Source organism: Anopheles coluzzii, chromosome 2 (assembly GCF_943734685.1).
Source record: "Anopheles coluzzii chromosome 2, AcolN3, whole genome shotgun sequence".
NCBI lineage: Eukaryota > Metazoa > Arthropoda > Insecta > Diptera > Culicidae > Anopheles > Anopheles coluzzii.
The window spans coordinates 115,753,437-115,775,960 of record NC_064670.1 but is presented as its reverse complement, the minus strand read 5'-3'; the positions used below and the strand labels follow the sequence as shown (position 1 = coordinate 115,775,960).

Below are 22,524 nucleotides of genomic sequence, written 5' to 3'. Positions count from 1 at the left end.
AGGAAACCACACATTCATGCCCAACCACTTTCGCTTCGTATTTAAGGCCTCATACCCAACTCAAACGCCATCAGTCCACCGCCAGCCACAGCTCGATCAACATCCAACCAATCCACAAACCAAAGAAACCTTCCCAAAATGATGAAGATCACGATCGCCGCCCTCGCACTGCTGGCCGTAGCCGTTGCTGCTTACGAACATGAGGACTATCATTCGCATCCCAGCTACAAGTTCGAGTATGGCGTAAAGGATCCTCACACCGGAGACCACAAAAGCCAGTGGGAACATCGGGATGGAGATGTCGTCAAGGGAGCATACACTCTGGATGAAGCCGACGGAACCAAGCGAGTGGTTGAGTACTCGTCCGATAAGCACAACGGCTTCCAGGCTCACGTCAAGCGAGTGGGTCATGCTGACCATCCGGCCGTGTATGGACACCATGAGGCTGGACACTCGTACAGCCATGGACACGGTCATGGACATGGCAGCAGCTACGCCAACGGCAACCTGTACCAGCATCATCACTAAGCAGCATTTGTGGTAGCTCGGAATTTGTTCCTGTGATTGAAAGACAAATAAAATTGAGGCTGATAACTTGATTATACTCAACAAATCTCTGTTGTTTCACTTTGTATGACCATTAGGATTTTTTCTCATTGTTTTTGTTATCATATCTGGTGTATCTTGTTTGGTAATTATATCGATGGAACAACTTTTTACTTTATTTTTAAAGCGTACATTTCCTTCTGTTTATTAACTTTCCACAATTTGGTGTATTGTGATCAAACTCGCGCTGATCACGCGGGTCTTTGACCACCGCTTGAGGAAGTTCAGTCTTTTTGTGACATAGATCAAACTTATGCGAAACATTTGAAAGAGTGAACTGGTTGAAACCGGCGTTTGATCATGCATGCTGTTGAATTGAGAAGATGAATATATTTGTAGGATGCGTATGCTGACATTCCGAACGAATTTGATATCCTAAGAAACGTCCTACACGGACATGCCGGCCTATACAGGCTTTCGAGATTGAATTCATTACCACGCAGTCGGATAGTCAATCCTTGCTACGGGGGGGACGGTCCTTTCTAGGCTTGAACTCATCACGGGCATGTTATTGAGTAGTTCGAGTTGACAATTGTACCATAGGAACACCGCTGATCATATTCGCTTCGTCTATCTTAACAGAAATAACAATGTGTAATTTGGTAAGCTTAATCAATCCAACTGTTCCGGATTATACCCAATTAATAGATTTACTTCTTTCCAAAAGATTGTTAAACAAAATATTCAAAATGACCTAGTTAATTGATATGTTGTTTTATGGTCAAACCGTTTTCAACATCGATTTTTACAGGAGTGTTAGAGTGTGTTGATTTTAGCTTTTTATTTGTACTTATCATTTGACAAAAAACAGGTAGTTTAATTAGACCTACATGTAGAAGCACCTGTATCATAAATGGCAAAGAACAATCATTGAAGATTGAATTTGTGTTCATCACATGTTATGTTTTATACTGTTGTTTAATTTATTAATAATATTTAAGTCGAATATTATCATATCAATTCTTATGAAAAAGAAATGAATAAATTTTGGTAAGGCAGAACACGGACATAACACATAAGCGAAAGATTACGTAAAACTTATACAAAATCAAAAGTATTCATATGTCCGTTACCTAGGAACAATGTAAGGATTTGAAAATTAAAGCTGAATGTTCACGTATGAAACTGCGACCATTTTCTAAGGCGTGAAAGTCATTCCATGCTACGCCCACATGCAAGGTCATGCAATAACTTGCCAAACATAAACAAACGAAAGGAAACCACAAATTCATGCCCAACTCGTTTCGCCTCGTATTTAAAGCCTCATACTCAACTCAAACGCCATCAGTTAACCGACAGCCACAGCTCGAACAACATCCAACCAATCCACAAACCAAAGAACCCTTCCCAAAATGATGAAGATCACGATCGCCGCCCTCGCTCTACTGGCCGTAGCCGTTGCTGCTTACGAACATGAGGACTATCATTCGCATCCCAGCTACAAGTTCGAGTATGGCGTAAAGGATCCTCACACCGGAGACCACAAGAGCCAGTGGGAACATCGCGACGGAGATGTCGTCAAGGGAGCGTACACTCTGGATGAAGCCGATGGAACCAAGCGAGTGGTTGAGTACTCGTCCGATAAGCACAACGGCTTCCAGGCTCACGTCAAGCGTGTGGGTCATGCTCACCACCCGGAAGTGTATGGACACCATGAGGCTGGACACTCGTACAGCCATGGACACGGTCATGGACATGGCAGCAGCTACGCCAACGGCAACCTGTACCAGCACCATCACTGAGGATCATCTGAGATTGTATTGTTTGAGTTTGACTGAAAATAAATTGTAGAATTTACTCAAATCTACTTTTCTTTTATGTTTTTGTCAATTATTTATGACACCCTGATTTTCAGGCTTACCTAAGGTTTTTATTTACTTCCTCGCATATGCTTTTGGTGTGTTGGAAAGATTGTTTATGCTTTCCAGGATTATTTTGTTTAAAGTGTTTTAATGTGCAACGAGATAATAGCAATTAATTGTGAGAGCGAACAAATATTTATGGGATATGATGATTGAATCGTTAGACGAGCTTAAAAACTTCCAATAAATAATCAACCAATGAATAATGGAAACCCTGTATTAGTACTGAAACAATCGAAACAAGTCAAAAGTATTTGATACTAAAATAATCCTTCTAACTGTGTTGTGAAATTCTGTTCCTTTGAATCTTTAATGTAATTTTGAAGAAAACACCGTCTCCATAATTGAGTTATAATGTCTGCCTGTGTTCAGTTTTTGAGATTTTATTATCCAATAAACTTGAATCAATTTACGGTGCGTAATTTTGACAATTTCAAAACCAGCATTTTCAAAACACAATACACAAATTTACAAATTATTGAGTGATGACATGAAACTTCCTCACATAAAATACAAGTCTTGCAATTGATAGTTAATATTGAAGAAAAAAACATCAATATTTTTTGGATTGTATTTCTTGACTAACAGTCCGTTTTATTCAAATAATAATACAAATTTAAAGAAATTATAATACGGAAGCTTGTGTTCACTGCGTTTCCATGTATTCAAAAATGATGTAAATGGTAGAGGTGTGTCAATAGTAAACCATACCATCGATCCAATCTAACGTAGCGAATGGCGCAATGAACTCGAACAGCCCACAAATCAACCTTGCCTTCACAATTCACACGAAACTGCCAAACGAAACTGAACGCTGTCTCTTTTCTTCATTCGCTGAGTTAGATATGTGGCAGCAAGAATTTGAAGTTCAAGCGATTTCACGCTTCACTATTTCCTGAAATGGCCAAAGATACTCACCGTTGGTGTCGTACGATTTCTCATGATTAGTGACCATGTGTGTGAAAGTGGCACATGCTGTTTTGAGCGGCATTTTAGCTATTACTCTAGCAAAAGTCACTTAATTTCCATGTTGCATAATTGATTAATTTAGACTCATTAACAATTTCCACTACGGTGTTTCTTATGCGTACAGCTATAATTACTTTAATCACTCATGTTTAAAATAGTCTAGCTGTACAACCAATCTCATTTTATCGATCGATCATTGCATAGCAACTGCACGTTCCTGAGACGATTAAAAATTTTATGCTATCACAATACCATTTAATTTAATTTCAATTTCTTTTCAAAACTTAATTTATTTTAAAGAATAGAACTACAGGAGCGGACAGACATAACGTGGTGATGTTATGAAAACTGTCTGACGATCTCTGTTGAAAAGTGTACCATGGTATCTTTTAAACGTTTTAATAACCCTTTGTTTCTTGGCTACAAACTATTAGGTACTACACTTAGACAACATGAGTTCTAGAGTCTTGATTTTAAGAAGCGATAGTTTAGCTCTAATGATTTTGTGTTATCTATGTCTCGAATTTGTAACTTATCGTATGTGTATTTTGATTTTCATTGTTCCATTTACGCTTTTAATACTTTGAGTGCCAGATCATTTTTGGTTATGTTTCCCTGGGGGCCAGCCACTTTTGGTTTACATTTTTTATGGCAGACATTTTCTTAGGGAAATGTAATTGTATATTAACAAACAAAAAAGTTATTAGAATAAGGATTTTAATACAATTTTGATTAATTTCTTGTTGTGCTTTTTTTTCTTTGCTTCGATCATTAAATCGACAAAACATTAGTTTGATGGTATGTTTAGATTAGTTTTCATGAAGATGCTTCATTGATGAAAAGGAAATATTGATCATGTTATCAACAACATAACATTTTGTATATCTTTTTGCAGAATTTCATGATAATACCCCCTATCTGTTACAAGATATTAACATTTAAAGTCAATACTCCTTGGCTGTCGTATATGATAGCCATGGCCCACCAGGGAATATAACTGGCTATCATATATGATAGCCATGACAGACTCAGTGTTAACACGTTGAACACGCCAGTGAAATTTCCCGCAGGACTTGTGCGATCGTTTATATTATCAATAGTATTTCTTAATGTTGAAAAGATTGCTTAAAAGTATAATGGTGAGTTGTATCAGCCAAAACAATTTAATTTTTAGAATATTTCATGTTTATTCTTCTCATATTCAACAGAACCAAAACGAATATATCACAGATACTCCTTAGTGATGATGCTGGTACAGGTTGCCGTTGGCGTAGCTGCTTCCATGTCCATGGCCGTGTCCATGGCTGTACGAGTGTCCAGCCTCATGGTGTCCATAGACGGCCGGATGGTCAGCATGACCCACTCGCTTGACGTGAGCCTGGAAGCCGTTGTGCTTATCGGACGAGTACTCAACCACTCGCTTGGTTCCGTCGGCTTCATCCAGAGTGTACGCTCCCTTGACGACATCTCCGTCGCGATGTTCCCACTGGCTCTTGTGGTCTCCGGTGTGAGGATCCTTTACGCCATACTCGAACTTGTAGCTGGGATGCGAATGATAGTCCTCATGTTCGTAAGCAGCAACGGCGACGGCCAACAGGGCGAGGGCGGCGATCGTGATCTTCATCATTTTGGGAAGGTTTCTTTGGTTTGTGGATTGGTTGGATGTTTATCGAGCTGTGGCTGGCGGTTAACTGATGGCGTTTGAGTTGGGTATGAGCCTTTAAATACGAAGTGAAACGAGTTGGGCATGAATGTGTGATTTCCTTTCGTTTGTTTATGTTTGGCAAGCTATTGCATGACCTTGCATGTGGGCGTAGCATGGAATGACTTTCACGCCTTAGAAAATGGTCGCAGTTTCATACGTGAACATTCAGCTTTAATTTTCAAATCCTTACATTGTTCCTAGGTTACGGACATATGAATACTTTTGATTTTGTATAAGTTTTACGTAATCTTTCGCTTATGTGTTATTTCCGTGTTCTGCCTTACCAAAATTTATTCATTTCTTTTTCATATGAAATGATATTATAATAATCACCTAAAATTTAAAAAATCAATTAAGCAATATAATGAAACATAACATGTGATGAACACAAATTCAATCTTCAATCACTGTTCGTTGCCATTTATGATACAGATGCTTCTACATGTAGGTCTAATTAAACTACCTGTTTTTGTCAAATGATAAGTACAAATAAAAAGCTAAAATCAACACACTCTAACACTCCAGTAATAATCGATGTTGAAAACGGTTAGTCCATAAAACAACATACCAATTAACTAGGTCATTTTGAATATTTTGTTTAACAATCTTTTGGAAAGAAGTAAATCTATTAATTGGGTTTAATCCGGAACAGTTGGATTGATTAAGCTTACCGAATTACACATTGTTATTTCTGTTAAGATAGACGAAGCTAATATGATCAGTGGTGTTCCTATGGTACAGTTGTCAACTCGAACTACTCAATAACATGCCCGTGATGGGTTCAAGCCTAGAAAGGACCGTCCCCCCGTAGCAAGGATTGACTATCCGACTGCGTGGTAATGAATTCAATCTCGAAAGCCTGTATAGGCCGGTATGTCCGCGTAGGACATTTTTTAGGAAATCAAATTCGTTCGGACTGTCAGCATACGCATCCTACAAATATATTCATCTTCTCAATTCAACAGCATGCATGATCAAATCGCCGGTTTCAACCAGTTCACTCTTTAAAATGTTTCGCATAAGTTTGATCTATGTCACAAAAAGACTGAACTTCCTCAAGCGGTGGTCAAAGACCCGCGTGATCAGCGCGAGTTTGATCACAATACACCAAATTGTGGAAAGTTAATAAACAGAAGGAAATGTACGATTTAAAAATAAAGTAAAAAGTTGTCCTATCGATACAATAACCAAACAAGATACACCAGATATATTAACGAAAACAATGAGCAAAAATCCTAATGGTCATGCAAAGTAAAACAACAGAGATTTGTTGAGTATCATCAAGCTAACATATCAGCCTCAATTTTATTTGTCTTTCAATCACAGGAACAAATTCCGAGCTACCACAAATGCTGCTTAGTGATGATGCTGGTACAGGTTGCCGTTGGCGTAGCTGCTACCATGTCCATGACCGTGTCCATGGCTGTACGAGTGTCCAGCCTCATGGTGTCCATACACTTCCGGGTGGTGAGCATGACCCACTCGCTTGACGTGAGCCTGGAAGCCGTTGTGCTTGTCGGACGAGTACTCAACCACTCGCTTGGTTCCGTCGGCTTCATCCAGAGTGTACGCTCCCTTGACGACATCTCCGTCGCGATGTTCCCACTGGCTCTTGTGGTCTCCGGTGTGAGGATCCTTTACGCCATACTCGAACTTGTAGCTGGGATGCGAATGATAGTCCTCATGTTCGTAAGCAGCAACGGCGACGGCCAACAGGGCGAGGGCGGCGATCGTGATCTTCATCATTTTGGGAAGGTTTCTTTGGTTTGTGGATTGGTTGGATGTTTATCGAGCTGTGGCTGGCGGTTAACTGATGGCGTTTGAGTTGGGTATGAGGGCTTAAATACGAAGTGAAACGAGTTGGGCATGAATGTGTGATTTCCTTTCGTTTGTTTATGTTTGGCAAGCTATTGCATGACCTTGCATGTGGGCGTAGCATGGAATGACTTTCACGCCTTAGAAAATGGTCGCAGTTTCATACGTGAACATTCAGCTTTAATTTTCAAATCCTTACATTGTTCCTAGGTAACGGACATATGAATACTTTTGATTTTGTATAAGTTTTACGTAATCTTTCGCTTATGTGTTATTTCCGTGTTCTGCCTTACCAAAATTTATTCATTTCTTTTTCATATGAAATGATATTATAATAATGGCCTAAAATTTAAAAAATCAATTAAGCAATATAATGAAACATAACATGTGATGAACACAAATTCAATCTTCAATCACTGTTCGTTGCCATTTATGATACAGATGCTTCTACATGTAGGTCTAATTAAACTACCTGTTTTTGTCAAATGATAAGTACAAATAAAAAGCTAAAATCAACACACTCTAACACTCCAGTAATAATCGATGTTGAAAACGGTTAGTCCATAAAACAACATACCAATTAACTAGGTCATTTTGAATATTTTGTTTAACAATCTTTTGGAAAGAAGTAAATCTATTAATTGGGTTTAATCCGGAACAGTTGGATTGATTAAGCTTACCGAATTACACATTGTTATTTCTGTTAAGATAGACGAAGCTAATATGATCAGTGGTGTTCCTATGGTACAGTTGTCAACTCGAACTACTCAATAACATGCCCGTGATGGGTTCAAGCCTAGAAAGGACCGTCCCCCCGTAGCAAGGATTGACTATCCGACTGCGTGGTAATGAATTCAATCTCGAAAGCCTGTATAGGCCGGTATGTCCGCGTAGGACATTTTTTAGGAAATCAAATTCGTTCGGACTGTCAGCATACGCATCCTACAAATATATTCATCTTCTCAATTCAACAGCATGCATGATCAAATCGCCGGTTTCAACCAGTTCACTCTTTAAAATGTTTCGCATAAGTTTGATCTATGTCACAAAAAGACTGAACTTCCTCAAGCGGTGGTCAAAGACCCGCGTGATCAGCGCGAGTTTGATCACAATACACCAAATTGTGGAAAGTTAATAAACAGAAGGAAATGTACGATTTAAAAATAAAGTAAAAAGTTGTCCTATCGATACAATAACCAAACAAGATACACCAGATATATTAACGAAAACAATGAGCAAAAATCCTAATGGTCATGCAAAGTAAAACAACAGAGATTTGTTGAGTATCATCAAGCTAACATATCAGCCTCAATTTTATTTGTCTTTCAATCACAGGAACAAATTCCGAGCTACCACAAATGCTGCTTAGTGATGATGCTGGTACAGGTTGCCGTTGGCGTAGCTGCTGCCATGTCCATGACCGTGTTCATGGCTGTACGAGTGTCCAGCCTCATGGTGTCCATAGACGGCCGGATGGTCAGCATGACCCACTCGCTTGACGTGAGCCTGGAAGCCGTTGTGCTTATCGGACGAGTACTCAACCACTCGCTTGGTTCCGTCGGCTTCATCCAGAGTGTATGCTCCCTTGACGACATCTCCATCCCGATGTTCCCACTGGCTTTTGTGGTCTCCGGTGTGAGGATCCTTTACGCCATACTCGAACTTGTAGCTGGGATGCGAATGATAGTCCTCATGTTCGTAAGCAGCAACGGCTACGGCCAGCAGTGCGAGGGCGGCGATCGTGATCTTCATCATTTTGGGAAGGTTTCTTTGGATTGTGGATTGGTTGGATGTTGATCTAGCTGTGGCTGGCGGTGGACTGATGGCGTTTGAGTTGGGTATGAGGGCTTAAATACGAAGCGAAGCGAGTTTATGCATGAATGTGTGGTTTCCTTTCGTTTGTTTATGTTTGGTAAGTTATTGCATGACCTTGCAAGGCTGTATGGAAATTCTTGAATTGTATTTTTGGGATCTTTTGTAATAAATTTGTAAAATGAATTTGTTTGACGAAGTCTACCTTTGGTAGTTTAGTTTGTTTGATTCGCTAAATAACATTAAAATTAAAGCTCATCTACAAGAACATATAATGCAGACATGGATCTTTTGAAATTCCTATCGATTGTTGTGTTTAATTGTTGAAGTTAGTGTTAAAAAAACTACGCTCAATGAGGTAAATGGATGTGATGGGAGCGTTAAACTCCCACACATATAAAATGATACCAATTACTAGACTGACAAATTTGTTTAAAATTACCTGACAATCATTATGTTCAAAGATTGTTCAGTTATGTTTGTTTAATTATATATAAATCATGAATAAAATACATTTGAACAACATATTAAGCGTGATAAGATGTTGATTTATTTTTGAATAGTGTATTCGTACATATTGTTTATTTGTGTTCTTGGAGCAGGAACGATTTGAATAGAATTACTTTTAATGAGTGTATAATATTTCAATTCATGCATTAATATTGAATACGAAGTTGTTTTAGTTATGCAAATTCATTCATTATGGTATTTTGAAGGAATGGACCTGCCGTTTTGCTAGTATTTTGTTTGTTTGGTTCCAATACATAATGAAGTCATCCAGCCTAGCGATACCAATATAAGTTTCACCAGTATTTATTTTTCTCTAACTATTCGCACTCCTTGTAATATAAAAATCACACGTAGTGGAAGATATTTTTAAATAAATAATATATCAGTTTATTGTCATCATAGCGATTTGGTTTTTTTTATTTAAAAATTGATCATTAGTTTGCTTAATGAAGGATTTTTAGAAATCAGGTTTCGATTTAAGAATACAGATTTATTGAGTTCTTTTTATTGCTTCTCTGATTCTTTAAAAAATTTAAACTAGTGGCAGTTATGGCAGTCATTAGAAAAGTCATTAGAAATTTTTCTTACATAAAATGCAATTTAAACATAAGTGGCAAAACCGATTTTAAGGCCTGTCAGCAATCATATTTGAGAAACAATTGAAATATTTCTCGGCATCATTTTCATTGATGATGGTAATCATTTATGAATCCTTAGTCAAACAAAAGTGAAGTAAACTATAATCGGTAAATTATTCTATACCAAAAACAATATTTATAACGCGCTGCAAAAATATACATTTCCGATATCGCTTGGGTAAAGAAAGCACAGACTATCAAACCAAAGAAAGTTTATGATGAAAATGTCTAAGTGCTCCTATAAAATGTAGATTGATTGTAGCAAACAAAATACGCAAATTTATAACTGAAAAGGTAACTTTATTCATTCGTATTTACAGGAACTGAAACGGAACTATCACAGATAGCTATCAATGATGATGCTGGTACAGGTTGCCGTTGGCGTAGCTGCTGCCATGTCCATGGCCGTGTCCATGGCTGTACGAGTGTCCAGCCTCATGGTGTCCATAGACGGCCGGATGGTCAGCATGACCCACTCGCTTGACATGAGCCTGGAAGCCGTTGTGCTTATCGGACGAGTACTCAACCACTCGCTTGGTTCCGTCGGCTTCATCCAGAGTGTACTGTCCCTTGACGACATCTCCGTCGCGATGTTCCCACTGGCTCTTGTGGTCTCCGGTGTGAGGATCCTTTACGCCATACTCGAACTTGTAGCTGGGATGCGAATGATAGTCCTCATGCTCGTAAGCAGCAACGGCGACGGCCAGCAGGGCGAGGGCGGCGATCGTGATCTTCATCATTTTATTTCGCTTTGGTTTTTCTTTCGATCACTTGCTGCGTTGGATACGGTTAACGTGCTACTGTGCCTCTATCGGTGTTCCGCTTGGCTTAAATAGTGACCAACAATCCACTAACCCGCTTCTTCGGTTGTGTGCGTGTTACATTCGCTCTTACATTTTTCGTAACCTTGAGATGAATTTTCCCTCAAGCACGACCGAGAGAGGGAATCAATGTTAGGCACTTAGCTTTTCTTTTGCGAAATATGTTTTAAATTGATATCTTAATTTCTGTATGACTTTTAAAGTTTATCGGATTGATTTCAAAGTATTTTACCTAAGACGCATTTGTTTACGGAATATGTGTTTCCATGTTTCTCTTGCATTACTTGTCCGCAAAGAAACCTCTTCTGTGAAAGCTTCTGGACGCCGTTGACAGCACTTGTAGAAGTTTAAATGGGGAAAAAACACTTTTGGTGAGCCAACGTAACTGCATGGAGGTGAGCGTGTGTGTGTGTGTGTGTTGTTAGCTTTTATGTAAGCAATCTCACTCTTGACACATGCATTCCTAGCAAATGAGAAGAAGTGTTATGATTTTTATGTTGTTGTTTTGTTTACGATTCCCTGTCGGTTATGCGCTTTGCATGTGTTGACGATCGATAGCGTACTTGGATTTGTGCTCGAGGCTAAGAAAGACGGCATGAATATTGGATCGAACGTTTCTTCCAGTTCAATTTGCAAACGGAGGTGTGTTGTACGTTGACTTGAGTTAATGTTTGTCATTCTATGATATAACGTTGAGAGGGTAGAAGATGTAGCAGAAAATTGAATCATGGGGATGCATTAAAACAATCCATAAGTCCACAATTAATTTACACAGGGGGTAGCACAGTCGTCAATTTGCACGACTAAAGAACATATAAGTAGTGTGCTCATGCCTCGTAAAAAGAGCACATATTTACGTAGCGACAGGATAAATATTATGCCATAAGCATAATACATGACTTGATAAGTACTCTAATGAAGGTAAAACATACTGTTTGTTCTTTAAAGGCAATCATTATCAGAAGTTGTGAAAAAATGGTCAACTAGCGGGATTTTTAAAATGCTGGATTAAGGATTAACATAAAAAAGAAATTAAAACCGAGCCAGTCGAATGGTGCAGTCGTTAAGTCATATGGATTAATACATATACGCCTTTGGTTCAAGCCACACATCGACCTAGTTATTTTGACGCTGAACTGACGAGTACGATAGTTTGCATAAGTTGATGTTTTCAATAACCATTTTTGGAAATTTGACAAATGTCTGTATGTTGCTGCTGATATCAAAAAGAACAGAAATTCCTTGAGTTATGGGAATAATACGAGTTCCTGAAATATTTGCGTAACTTTCATGTATATCAAATATCACGTTTTCAGCCAAATTATAGTTGGTAAATGGATATGTTGATAAAATCTAGTATTTTAATGCAACTGATTACTTATTTCATACAATTTGTGTAGATAATTACGTTAGTTTTGACTTTCTGACGATTTTAAATTTTTAGACAAAAGTAATTTTATTTTGCATTTGACAATTGTAGGAAGAAATCGTACCGATAGGATACATGAACTGTTAAAATTTAAAATTTGCGTAGGTCGAATTTGCGTGACTCGCATTGCGTAACTCGGAAAAAGACTGCAGTATACGACATCAAACACTTCAGAAGCATTGTGATTATTTTTAACACTTCAGAAACATAATGGAAGTGAAAATGAGTTCTAAGAATCTTTGATAATCTATGAAGGAACGAACTAAGTAAGCAGCATAAATAGGTTTTCTTATAGTTTGTTTTAATATACAGTCTGTATATTAAAGCATACTTTCCATTATGGACCATGCTTTTTTGAAAGTTTAAGTTGTTTAACTTACTTTGTGAGTCTGGCTTTGATATTGAATATTTTGAAGTAAATGGAAACAATCATATTCAATAGTTTCAGTACTTTATTTCTGGGTATTTTTTAGGCTTGTTGAGGTTTGAGTTGAGCTCAGTTTAGATATCACATTCGGGGTTAGGAAAAAATGCTCCAGCTCTAACGTAGGCCAGATGCAGCGGACAGGACATTTGGACTAAACCTCCTTCGTAGAACGAAGGAGCACGGCAGTAAAGGTTCCTAGTAGTGGTGTCCACCGTACACCTGCGGGTGATGGGCATGGCCGACCTTCTTCACGACGGCTTCGAAACCGCTGTGCTTGTCCGACTTGTACTCGACGACGCGTTCGGTACCGTCAGCCTCATGCAGCGAGTACTGTCCCTTGACGACATCGCCATCACGCACTTCCCACTGGCTCTTGTGGTCGCCGGTGTGGGGATCCTTCACACCGTACTCGAACTTGTACTTCGGGTACGCGTAGTAGTCCTTGGGCTCCTCGTGATGATGAGCGTATCCGCTGAGACCGTGTTCTCCTCCGTAGTACTGGGCGGAAGCAACCACAGCCAGACAGGCAACGAGAGCGATGATCTGCAACAAGGATAGGGATCGATATGAGTAAATAGATTCGGGAACAGTCCAGAAGGGCCTGCAGATGTAGAACAGTGCTGTTCGGATTGTGCAAACTTACTTTGAGCATTTTTGCTGCTAATTTGCTGCTTTGAATGTTGACGATGTGAAAGCTGATGTGAAACTGATACCTTTCTGCAGCACGCGCCTGCCTATTTATATGCCGGGTGACGACTCGCCTTCCCTCTACTCCAAACCGGGGCTTTCGTGTTCAAAATGGGGAAGCTTCAAGCGAGCTAGCGCGAAACCAAAGCCACCCCGAAACGTATGTGCAGCATAACTCGATTGTTATAACATCAGTGCAGTGTGGTGCTGTCGGTAGAAGGGGTATGGTTTGAGCACCGGTACGTCAAACGGTTGCGGCCCACACCGAAGGAGGATGGTCCGAGTGAACATGCGATCGGGTTGTTGCTGCTTCTGGTACACGATGACAGCTCCGGCTGGTCAGCGGAGGCCAAGCATGGCCCAGATTTTCTCCACACGCATCGAAAGAAAAAAAAGCACACACACTCACACACCACAACACTAAGGGGGTGTACCCGGAGTTTCTGCGAAGTTTTCGGTCCGCCTCGGCTACGTACAGTGCAGTGCTTTGCGCGAAAGAGATGCCCTGTGGGAAATGTATGCACAGCCCGCACTGGCTGCCGTGTTATGTTCTTTGCCAGTTTGTTTTCACTGTTCAACCATCGCACTGTAACCATCCGTGTCCCCGCAAGCATTTCTATTGCCCGCACACAGTCACCGTGCGGCATTCACGTCGATTGCACATAATGCCATTAAATTCAATCAGTAATGTGCACGGGGAGCAATTATTTTGTGATCCATTTTGATCTGACAGCCCGAGCTGACATGGGTAGAATTATGGGACCGAGAGTCATGAGCCGTTTGACACCTCCACTACCCACCCACCGAGGGCACGGAGCCTTCTGAACTGATGTGATGTGGGTGCAAGCAAATAATCATTGGAAAATTGGAAACCTCCACGCTGCCATTTCTTGCAGCATGGATAATGTCATTCTACCGTCTGGGTGGGTAGATTTGGGCAATTTTGAAATGGTGCATCGGTTTGCTCATGTGTGTGATGCCGAAAGATGATCTCCTTGCGAGGGTAAGGTGAATGTAAATTGGCCACACACCCACATACCCACTGTCGCACACTTATTGTTTGTCCAAGGTGTTCATTGGAAGGTGTAAAAGAAATTGTATTCTTGTGTATAACACCCATTCTTTAAGACAAACATTATGATTTTCAATTTTATATTGGATGACCCTGGCAATCAGGTATAAAGAAGCTCTTTGGCGTTCACAGAGTCATCAGTTCAGTTTCTGTTAGCATTCGTTGAACATACACTTCACCTCACGTTCAAAATGTTTAAGGTATGTAGTTTTGAAGTTCAATGGCTCAGAGTCCCATATTTTATTAATTAAATTATTTCTTTATAATAATATTAGGTACTTGCTCTCATTGCCTGCTTGGCCGTGGTCGCCTCAGCCCAATACTACGGATCCGCATACGAGCACAAGGAACATCACGATCACCCGAAGTACAAGTTCGAGTATGGCGTGAAGGATCCCCACACCGGTGACCACAAGACCCAGTGGGAAGTGCGCGATGGCGATGTCGTCAAGGGACAGTACACGCTGCACGAGGCCGACGGTACCGAGCGCGTGGTTGACTACAAGTCGGACGGTCACAATGGTTTCGAAGCCAACGTGAAGAACGTTGGTCATGCTCATCACCCGCAGGTTTACGGAGGACATTCATCCCACGGACATCACGACTACGGCCATGGATCGGGATCCAGCTACACGAATCTGGACAAACATTACTAAATCTAAAGTACCTGATGCCGAAAAACATGCTGGATGAACGAATGAAAAAAAAAAGAATAAAATAATGATTTTGAATTTGAAATTGTTTTTAAATTAGTTTCTGTTTGGGTTCTACTGTAGAGGGTTTAAAATAATTTTAATAATCAGTTTTTAAATCAAGTCAAAGTTGGAAATATACAAATATACATACTTTGGAACACCTTCAAATACCCGAAAGCTATTCTTTACGTCGGTTGTTTAGAATATTGCCTCAAAATGACCTAGTAATGGTATTATTTGAACCCTTCCATCAAATATGTTTTACAAGTATTAATGTTATTTGTGTTGTCAATTTGGTTAATCGGATAGATGCGCCAGCTACTAGAAGGCTGGACGAAAATGAAACTCAACCCGTCTTAACGTTTCAATGACCGACTAATCAGCTGAGCAGAAGACTCCAAGGCCTATAAGGCGGTCCTGTGGAACAGTTATCAATTTGCACGATCTAACAATATACCTGTCATGGGTTCAAGTCCCGTATAGAACGTTCTTTTGTAGAAAGGACAGACCACCCGGCTGGAATGACCGCGTTGTTCGTTATACCAAACACAATTAGAGGAAGACCAGTATTAGCCGGCACGACCAGGAAGGTGACTATGCCAAAAGAAAAATAGAAGCGGTATTAATTCTAGTACGGCAGAAATTTCTATTTGTTTCATTAAAAAAAAACAAAAATCTAGATTATTAGATAACCATAACAAAATCTGACATAAAAAAATGTTAATTTCAAATAATCACAATCATAAAGAGCAGTTAATAAGCATAAACAAGAAATGTTATACATGAATAATAGCATATATTATACTCACAGCTTTGAGAATCTATTGTCTTTTGGCCAAGTGTTGAACGTTCAGTAATTTGTTGATTGAAGTTCCATCGGCTAATTTTCATCATTTAGTTTACTTCATAAAACATTTTAATTTACAAATTGCTGTTTATTGAGAATCTCCTGTTGTTCATTTAATAGTGCTTATCGACGTTAACGTAGCTGGCACCCGAGTATCCGTGGTGGACATGATGCTCCGGCACATGCACTGGGGCGTGAGTTGGGGCATGATGGACTGGAGCATGGACCGGATGGCTCGGGTGGTGGGCGTGTCCGACCTTCTTGACATCAGCCTCGAATCCGTTGTGACCGTCCGACTTGTAGTCAACCACGCGCTCGGTACCGTCGGCCTCGTGCAACGTGTACTGTCCCTTGACGACATCACCATCGCGCACTTCCCACTGGGTCTTGTGGTCACCGGTGTGGGGATCCTTTACGCCATACTCGAACTTGTACTTGGGATGATCGTGGTAATCCTTGTGCTCGGGCACTCCATGGTACTGGGCCGAGGCCACGATAGCCAGACAGGCAATGAGGGCAAGGATCTGAAATAGGACCAAATATGCTGAGTTAAGCTCGTTAAGCTACCAAAGGATCGGTAGATTCGTACCTTGAACATTATGAATGGTTTGAGGTAGTTGAGATGTGTTTACAAGAAGAAATCTGAAGATGAACTGATGAATTTCTTGTAGCTGAAGAGCAGTTTTATACCTGTTTCTCATGGACATTATCACAAAAAGCATCAGTTTGTTGTTTGTATGCGAAATCAAAGAAATTATTGCACTGCTTGATGCGCGCAATCGATTGAAACGAGTGAATGCATCTGCATCAATTGTTACTTGGATGCCGATACCCGATACCATATTCCATTATCAATGCACACAATTCGTTGGATATCGTCATAATCGTTGCCAGTCACGGTCCTGTTTTTTTTCAAACAAAAATAGTCTCTCCTGTATTTCATACTGTATAGGGTCAAGCCTTAGAGACGCCAGCGAATATGTCCATTATCCACTGCGTGCCACGATCTTTCAACATTATAACTCAGCTAATGCTTTAATTGTGTTTTCACCCACACGTATACCTTAAGAAACAGATCATTACAATAAACTCACAAATTCAACGAAACTACAAGAATGAGAAAATGCGAAATAATTGTCCATGGGTGTAACTTCATGGAATGTCTTTCAAAACAACCATGTGAAAGGGGTATAAATTTGCTCTTCAGCAACAAGAAATTCATCAGTTCATCTTCAGATTTCTTCTTGTAGACACATCTCAACTACCTCAAACCATTCATAATGTTCAAGGTACGAATCTACCGATCCTTTGGTAGCTTAACGAGCTTAACTCAGCATATTTGGTCCTATTTCAGATCCTTGCCCTCATTGCCTGTCTGGCTATCGTGGCCTCGGCCCAGTACCATGGAGAGCCCGAGCACAAGGATTACCACGATCATCCCAAGTACAAGTTCGAGTATGGCGTGAAGGATCCCCACACCGGTGACCACAAGACCCAGTGGGAAGTGCGCGATGGCGATGTCGTCAAGGGACAGTACACGCTGCACGAGGCCGACGGTACCGAGCGCGTGGTTGACTACAAGTCGGACGGTCACAACGGATTCGAGGCTGATGTCAAGAAGGTCGGACACGCCCACCATCCGAGCCATCCTGTCCATGCTCCAGTCCATCATGCCCCAGCTCACGCCCCAGTGCATGTGCCGGAGCATCATGTCCACCACGGATATTCGGGTGCCAGCTACGTCAACGTCGATAAGCACTACTAAGTGATTACCATCGGAACGCAAACGAACCAAACCAAAATGTGATTTAATAAACAAAAAGCAACAGTTGCAGCATGAACATGCAAACCTTAACAATTGTTAATTTATCTTGAGCATTATTGTATTGTTTGGATTGTTGTCCCTAGAACCCCGCCGATCCATTGCCCAATCATCAGCCCAATGATTAGGAAGATAGTTGGTATTAGTAATTAAAAGTCCTGTTCAGCCATCTGTCCCGACCATAGAAGCCATTGTATTTGTCACATTGTATTATTATGAAACATAATTTTTCGCATGATTATTATAATATAATTCATATAATATAATTCATGACTTGTTAGGTTCAACTGTTGGGAATATGAAATTAGGAAAGACTTACGTTATTGTTGTGGAAAGATTTGAGTTACTTGGGTCCCTTATTTGATTAATTCTTTACATTCAAGCTATGTTGACGGTCTCGTGTTTGCCAATACATTATCCAGAGCTTACAGATAAACGCTTCTATAAAACCTTCATTTTTTAAAATGGACCTGAGAGCTTGTGAACAAACTTAAGACATTTATGAGTTATGTATTTTGGTTTTATGTTGATAATATCATAGTCCACCATTGTATACATAGCTATGTAATACTAATGAAGACATCACTTACTTCGAAATACTTGACACGTTTGAAATAAAAAAAAGAATCTATATTCAATCATTTTTTTAACATTTTTAACCAAGAAAGGTGACGTCTATCATTAACCGGTTCATACTGAAATTGATTCATTCGGTGTGTCAGCATTCTTTTTCTTCTTACATATGCTAGTTTGGCCCAATATCCTCCAATGTTAGATGGTAACCATCTCTCATAATCAGAGGCTTGCCGTACTCTTAATTATCGTTCGTCTACTCAGAGTCATATCGACTTCGTTTTGATTTTTGTAATGGTCGTCACATCGCCTTGTTTTGCGAGCATTATTCTCACCAAATCTCTCAAATGAACCTTACGCTCTAGATTGCGCTTTCCCTTTTCTATTCGTTGCTAGGGCGAACTTTGACTTGTTTCTCTATTTCTTGGATTTGGTGCAATGTACTTCTTTGAATTTGTTTGTATTTTATCTAAGTATTAACACACCATGTCTATAAAAGAAGAGATGGATAGCTAAATCGTTATCGACAACCATCTACAACAAGCTAGTAGTTTTTTTAAAGAACAACGATATCTTCAAACAAAATGATTCATTTTCAAACGGTTCAAGCTATAGTACATACAATTTAATCAACATGCAATTGTTTTTTTCATTTTCCTTCTTCTCCCCGTTTGTTTGAATGTTGCGATAAACCAAAATAATTGCAAATGGTATGTGTAATTCGAAGAAATGCATTGAAGAGAACGAGCATCAAAGAAAAAAGTCCCTGAGAGTGAGGTATAAAGCATCATCTCAGCTACTGAATATTCATCAGTTCATCTTCAGATTTCTTCTTGTAAACACATCTCAACTACCTCAAACCATTCATAATGTTCAAGGTACGAATCTACCGATCCTTTGGTAGCTTAACGAGCTCAACTAAGCATCTTTGGTTCTTTTTCAGATCCTTGCCCTCATTGCCTGTCTGGCTATCGTCGCCTCGGCCCAGTACCATGGAGTGCCCGAGCACAAGGATTACCACGATCATCCCAAGTACAAGTTCGAGTATGGCGTGAAGGATCCTCACACCGGAGACCACAAGACCCAGTGGGAAGTGCGCGATGGTGATGTCGTCAAGGGACAGTACACGCTGCACGAGGCCGACGGTACTGAGCGCGTGGTTGACTACAAGTCGGACGGTCACAACGGATTCGAGGCTGATGTCAAGAAGGTCGGACACGCTCACCACCCGAGCCATCCGGTCCATGCTCCAGTGCATGCTCCAGTCCATCATGCCCCAGCTCACGCCCCAGTGCATGTGCCGGATCATCATGTCCACCACGGATACTCGGGTGCCAGCTACGTTAACGTCGATACGCACTACTAATAGAATATGTTATTTTACCTTCAGAATACTGCTTAATATGATTGCGATACAAATTTTACAAATTCAATTTGCAAGAGGAATACTGAATAGAACAGTTGAATGCATGCGCATTCATTATATAATGCAGGTGAAATAAAAAGTCACGTTGACTTAAACAACATCTTGATCTTGAAACCAACAGGATTGTCCAAAAAACATTACATGAGACTGGGTGACTGGCCCCGCACCCACGTGACCGTTTTGTTTAGCGTCGGGTTGCCTCCCTTCCCCCTACATCCAGGCACCCAGTTTCCTGGGATACTCACCTCCCACCTGGATCGCCATTGGATGGGAGAGCCAGTATTATCCCTCGGGGGGCTTCGGATCCCATCCCATTGCAGAGCGCAAAATTACATTTTGATAATTGACCTTATAAAACTCAAAACATCTTAAAACAAGATATAAAAATTCTTTAAAAAATTTGTCAAAAATGTATTTCTGAAGAACCTGTTTAAAATATGTTTTTTGGACGATTTTTAACTGCATTCTTCTGCTTTTGGCTCAACAACCGTTGTCGGTAAAGGTCTGCCGGTACCACTTGTGGGTTTGGCTTTCTATGACTTTTGGATTACTCCCTATTGCAGGTTAGTCTATCCTACGTATGGCGGAACGGTCCATTTGGGGGTGGAACCCATGACGGGCATGTTGTTAAGTCGTACAAGTTGACGACTGTAACACGAGACCGGTTTAAAAGCATTAGTAAGTACAATAAAAAAAAATCGAAGTGTATATATAGTTATGGTACGACCCAAATTTCGGTTTTTCGTAATAAGTTTGTAAAACGTATTTAGCAAAATTCATACATTCACTGTTTTTACCTACCTTTTCCTGATTTTCCACAAATCGCGCATAATAGACTAACCATATACTTATGGTAGGTTGTTTGTACCTACCGATTAATTGAAGTACCGGAGCATTCCAAATATGCATGTTTGTTTCAACCAGTTATGTTATTAGTTATGATTCAAATGGGTTTTTTTATTACTGTGGCGTTTGCCACTGTAAATCCCATGTTTGAAATACGTTGTTCGTTCAATGTTTTATTTAAGTATTTGTTAGATTGTATAAAAATTTAGCAATTTGTATTTGTATTTGTATATATTGTAATAAAGCAATGAAACTTAATTCCGTTTATATATCTGAGTTTTATCATTGCTGTAATGGCAACCCATTATTAGTGAATTTTTTTTGTATAATAAATAGACGCTTCCTAAACTACACAATTGTGTTTTACGCGTCATGTGAACATGCTAGTCAACATGGAGAAGAAAGAGGAGTTTACCATTAGAATAGATTAGAATTATTGATGGGATAAGAAAGATTTACACATCATGTAGAGCTAGGTAAAAAAATGACATCATAAGTTGAGCTAATGCTATCAGTGCTGTATGATACGCTAAAGCGTACCTCCCTTATGTCAAAAGCTCGCATTTTGAACAATCTAGCTCCGGATGAGTATTTAATGTTACATGCGAAGTTTATCTAGAACCGCTTTACATATTCGATCGGAGGAAACAAACAGGTGAACAATTAAAACATAAGTGTGCTTTTCAAAGTGCTTTATATTTTTGTAACAATTTCCAACAATTGCATTTCGAATTTCCAGGATTTAGTAATGTTTGTCCAGATTCGTGTAGCTGGATCCCGATCCATGGCCGTAGTCGTGATGTCCGTGGGAAGAATGTCCTCCGTACACCTGCGGGTGATGAGCATGACCAACGTTCTTCACGTTGGCTTCGAAACCATTGTGACCGTCCGACTTGTAGTCAACCACGCGCTCGGTTCCGTCGGCCTCATGCAGCGTGTACTGTCCCTTGACGACATCGCCATCGCGCACTTCCCACTGGGTCTTGTGGTCACCGGTGTGGGGATCCTTCACGCCATACTCGAACTTGTACTTCGGGTGATCGTGATGTTCCTTGTGCTCGTATGCGGATCCGTAGTATTGGGCTGAGGCGACCACGGCCAAGCAGGCAATGAGGGCAAGTACCTTATGATAGAAAAAAAATGAATACATTACCAGAACACAAACCTTGCATATAACGTACCTTGAACATTATGATTGTTTTGAACTAGCAGGGATGTTTACAAGAAGAAATCTGAAGATGAACTGATGAATACCCAGTAGCAGAGATGGTGCTTTATACTCAATCTTCAGGGACATTTTCGTTGATGCATTTTCTCTTCAAGGCATTTTCTCCAATTTCTCATTGCAGCTGCATTTGCTTTTTTTTATAATTACAACACACACAGCAAATATTGTAGAGAAAATGAAAGAATTGGTTTGTTTTCACTCAATGGTCTGTAAATTATGTTTCGATACTGAATAATAATGCGCAAAATAAATTCTAATGATGTTCTACAATCAATTTGTTGTTCCAGCGTGTATGATCGTTCATAGCACAGCAACAAAGAAGACCTTAGTGTCAGTGACGTATTAAAGCAGCAAAACATTAGAAAATGACATGAAGTGACCATGGCTTGTTGGTATATAAAAGCTTCCAGCTTTGTATCACTCAAGAGTTTATTGTTCTGTATCATAGCGTGAGGACAGCTTCCGTCAATATATCGTAATGTTCAAGGTATATGTTTTCTGAGACAAGTTTAAGTGACATGAAAAACTATATCTAGATTTTGTTTTGCATACAAGGATCTTCTTCTGATTTTTTGTTTAGCCACCATCGCCTTAGCGGGCGATTACGAGGATTACGAATCAATGGAACACACCGATCATTCAAAATACGAGTACGAATATGGCACCAAAGTTTTCCCCACCAGTGGCCACAAGATTCACTGGGAAGAACTTGAGGACAATAGTGTCAAACAACC

General features: G+C 40.0%; 10 protein-coding genes across 10 annotated transcripts; 4 read left to right on the top strand and 6 right to left on the bottom strand.

The window, feature by feature from the left end:
• Nucleotides 1–56: 56 nt before the first annotated feature.
• Nucleotides 57–577, top strand: LOC120947445 (cuticle protein 19-like). Its single transcript, XM_040362771.2, has one exon. It carries the CDS (start codon nucleotides 139–141, stop codon nucleotides 526–528), a length of 390 nt encoding a protein of 129 aa, XP_040218705.2. The 5' UTR covers nucleotides 57–138; the 3' UTR covers nucleotides 529–577.
• A 1,308-nt stretch (nucleotides 578–1,885) lies between these two features.
• On the top strand, nucleotides 1,886–2,377 carry LOC125906557 (cuticle protein 19-like). Its single transcript, XM_049605971.1, has one exon. It carries the CDS (start codon nucleotides 1,959–1,961, stop codon nucleotides 2,346–2,348), a length of 390 nt encoding a protein of 129 aa, XP_049461928.1. The 5' UTR covers nucleotides 1,886–1,958; the 3' UTR covers nucleotides 2,349–2,377.
• A 2,288-nt stretch (nucleotides 2,378–4,665) lies between these two features.
• Nucleotides 4,666–5,108, bottom strand: LOC120947440 (cuticle protein 19-like). Its single transcript, XM_040362766.2, has one exon. It carries the CDS (start codon nucleotides 5,062–5,064, stop codon nucleotides 4,675–4,677), a length of 390 nt encoding a protein of 129 aa, XP_040218700.2. The 5' UTR covers nucleotides 5,065–5,108; the 3' UTR covers nucleotides 4,666–4,674.
• A 1,370-nt stretch (nucleotides 5,109–6,478) lies between these two features.
• On the bottom strand, nucleotides 6,479–6,929 carry LOC120947439 (cuticle protein 19-like). The gene has a single exon (XM_040362764.2). It carries the CDS (start codon nucleotides 6,886–6,888, stop codon nucleotides 6,499–6,501), a length of 390 nt encoding a protein of 129 aa, XP_040218698.2. The 5' UTR covers nucleotides 6,889–6,929; the 3' UTR covers nucleotides 6,479–6,498.
• Nucleotides 6,930–8,294: 1,365 nt separating this feature from the next.
• LOC120947444 (cuticle protein 19-like) lies at nucleotides 8,295–8,727 on the bottom strand. The gene has a single exon (XM_040362770.2). The coding sequence runs from the start codon at nucleotides 8,710–8,712 to the stop codon at nucleotides 8,323–8,325; it is 390 nt and encodes a 129-aa protein (XP_040218704.2). The 5' UTR covers nucleotides 8,713–8,727; the 3' UTR covers nucleotides 8,295–8,322.
• A 1,469-nt stretch (nucleotides 8,728–10,196) lies between these two features.
• On the bottom strand, nucleotides 10,197–10,735 carry LOC120947443 (cuticle protein 19-like). The gene has a single exon (XM_040362769.2). It carries the CDS (start codon nucleotides 10,655–10,657, stop codon nucleotides 10,268–10,270), a length of 390 nt encoding a protein of 129 aa, XP_040218703.2. The 5' UTR covers nucleotides 10,658–10,735; the 3' UTR covers nucleotides 10,197–10,267.
• Nucleotides 10,736–12,601: 1,866 nt separating this feature from the next.
• Nucleotides 12,602–13,339, bottom strand: LOC120961399 (cuticle protein 19-like). The gene is made up of 2 exons (XM_040385112.2): nucleotides 13,238–13,339; nucleotides 12,602–13,137 (listed from the first exon to the last, which is right to left on the bottom strand). Exons 1-2 carry the CDS (start codon nucleotides 13,244–13,246, stop codon nucleotides 12,790–12,792), a joined length of 357 nt encoding a protein of 118 aa, XP_040241046.2. The 5' UTR covers nucleotides 13,247–13,339; the 3' UTR covers nucleotides 12,602–12,789.
• A 1,205-nt stretch (nucleotides 13,340–14,544) lies between these two features.
• On the top strand, nucleotides 14,545–17,831 carry LOC120947442 (histidine-rich glycoprotein-like). The gene is made up of 3 exons (XM_049611193.1): nucleotides 14,545–14,553; nucleotides 14,629–15,003; nucleotides 17,211–17,831. Exons 1-3 carry the CDS (start codon nucleotides 14,545–14,547, stop codon nucleotides 17,658–17,660), a joined length of 834 nt encoding a protein of 277 aa, XP_049467150.1. The 3' UTR covers nucleotides 17,661–17,831.
• A 1,236-nt stretch (nucleotides 17,832–19,067) lies between these two features.
• On the top strand, nucleotides 19,068–20,037 carry LOC125906555 (cuticle protein 7-like). The gene is made up of 2 exons (XM_049605967.1): nucleotides 19,068–19,168; nucleotides 19,234–20,037. The coding sequence occupies exons 1-2, from the start codon at nucleotides 19,160–19,162 to the stop codon at nucleotides 19,654–19,656; spliced, it is 432 nt and encodes a 143-aa protein (XP_049461924.1). The 5' UTR covers nucleotides 19,068–19,159; the 3' UTR covers nucleotides 19,657–20,037.
• Nucleotides 20,038–21,244: 1,207 nt separating this feature from the next.
• Nucleotides 21,245–21,727, bottom strand: LOC125906556 (cuticle protein 19-like). Its single transcript, XM_049605970.1, has one exon. It carries the CDS (start codon nucleotides 21,710–21,712, stop codon nucleotides 21,305–21,307), a length of 408 nt encoding a protein of 135 aa, XP_049461927.1. The 5' UTR covers nucleotides 21,713–21,727; the 3' UTR covers nucleotides 21,245–21,304.
• Between the last annotated feature and the right edge of the window lie 797 nt (nucleotides 21,728–22,524).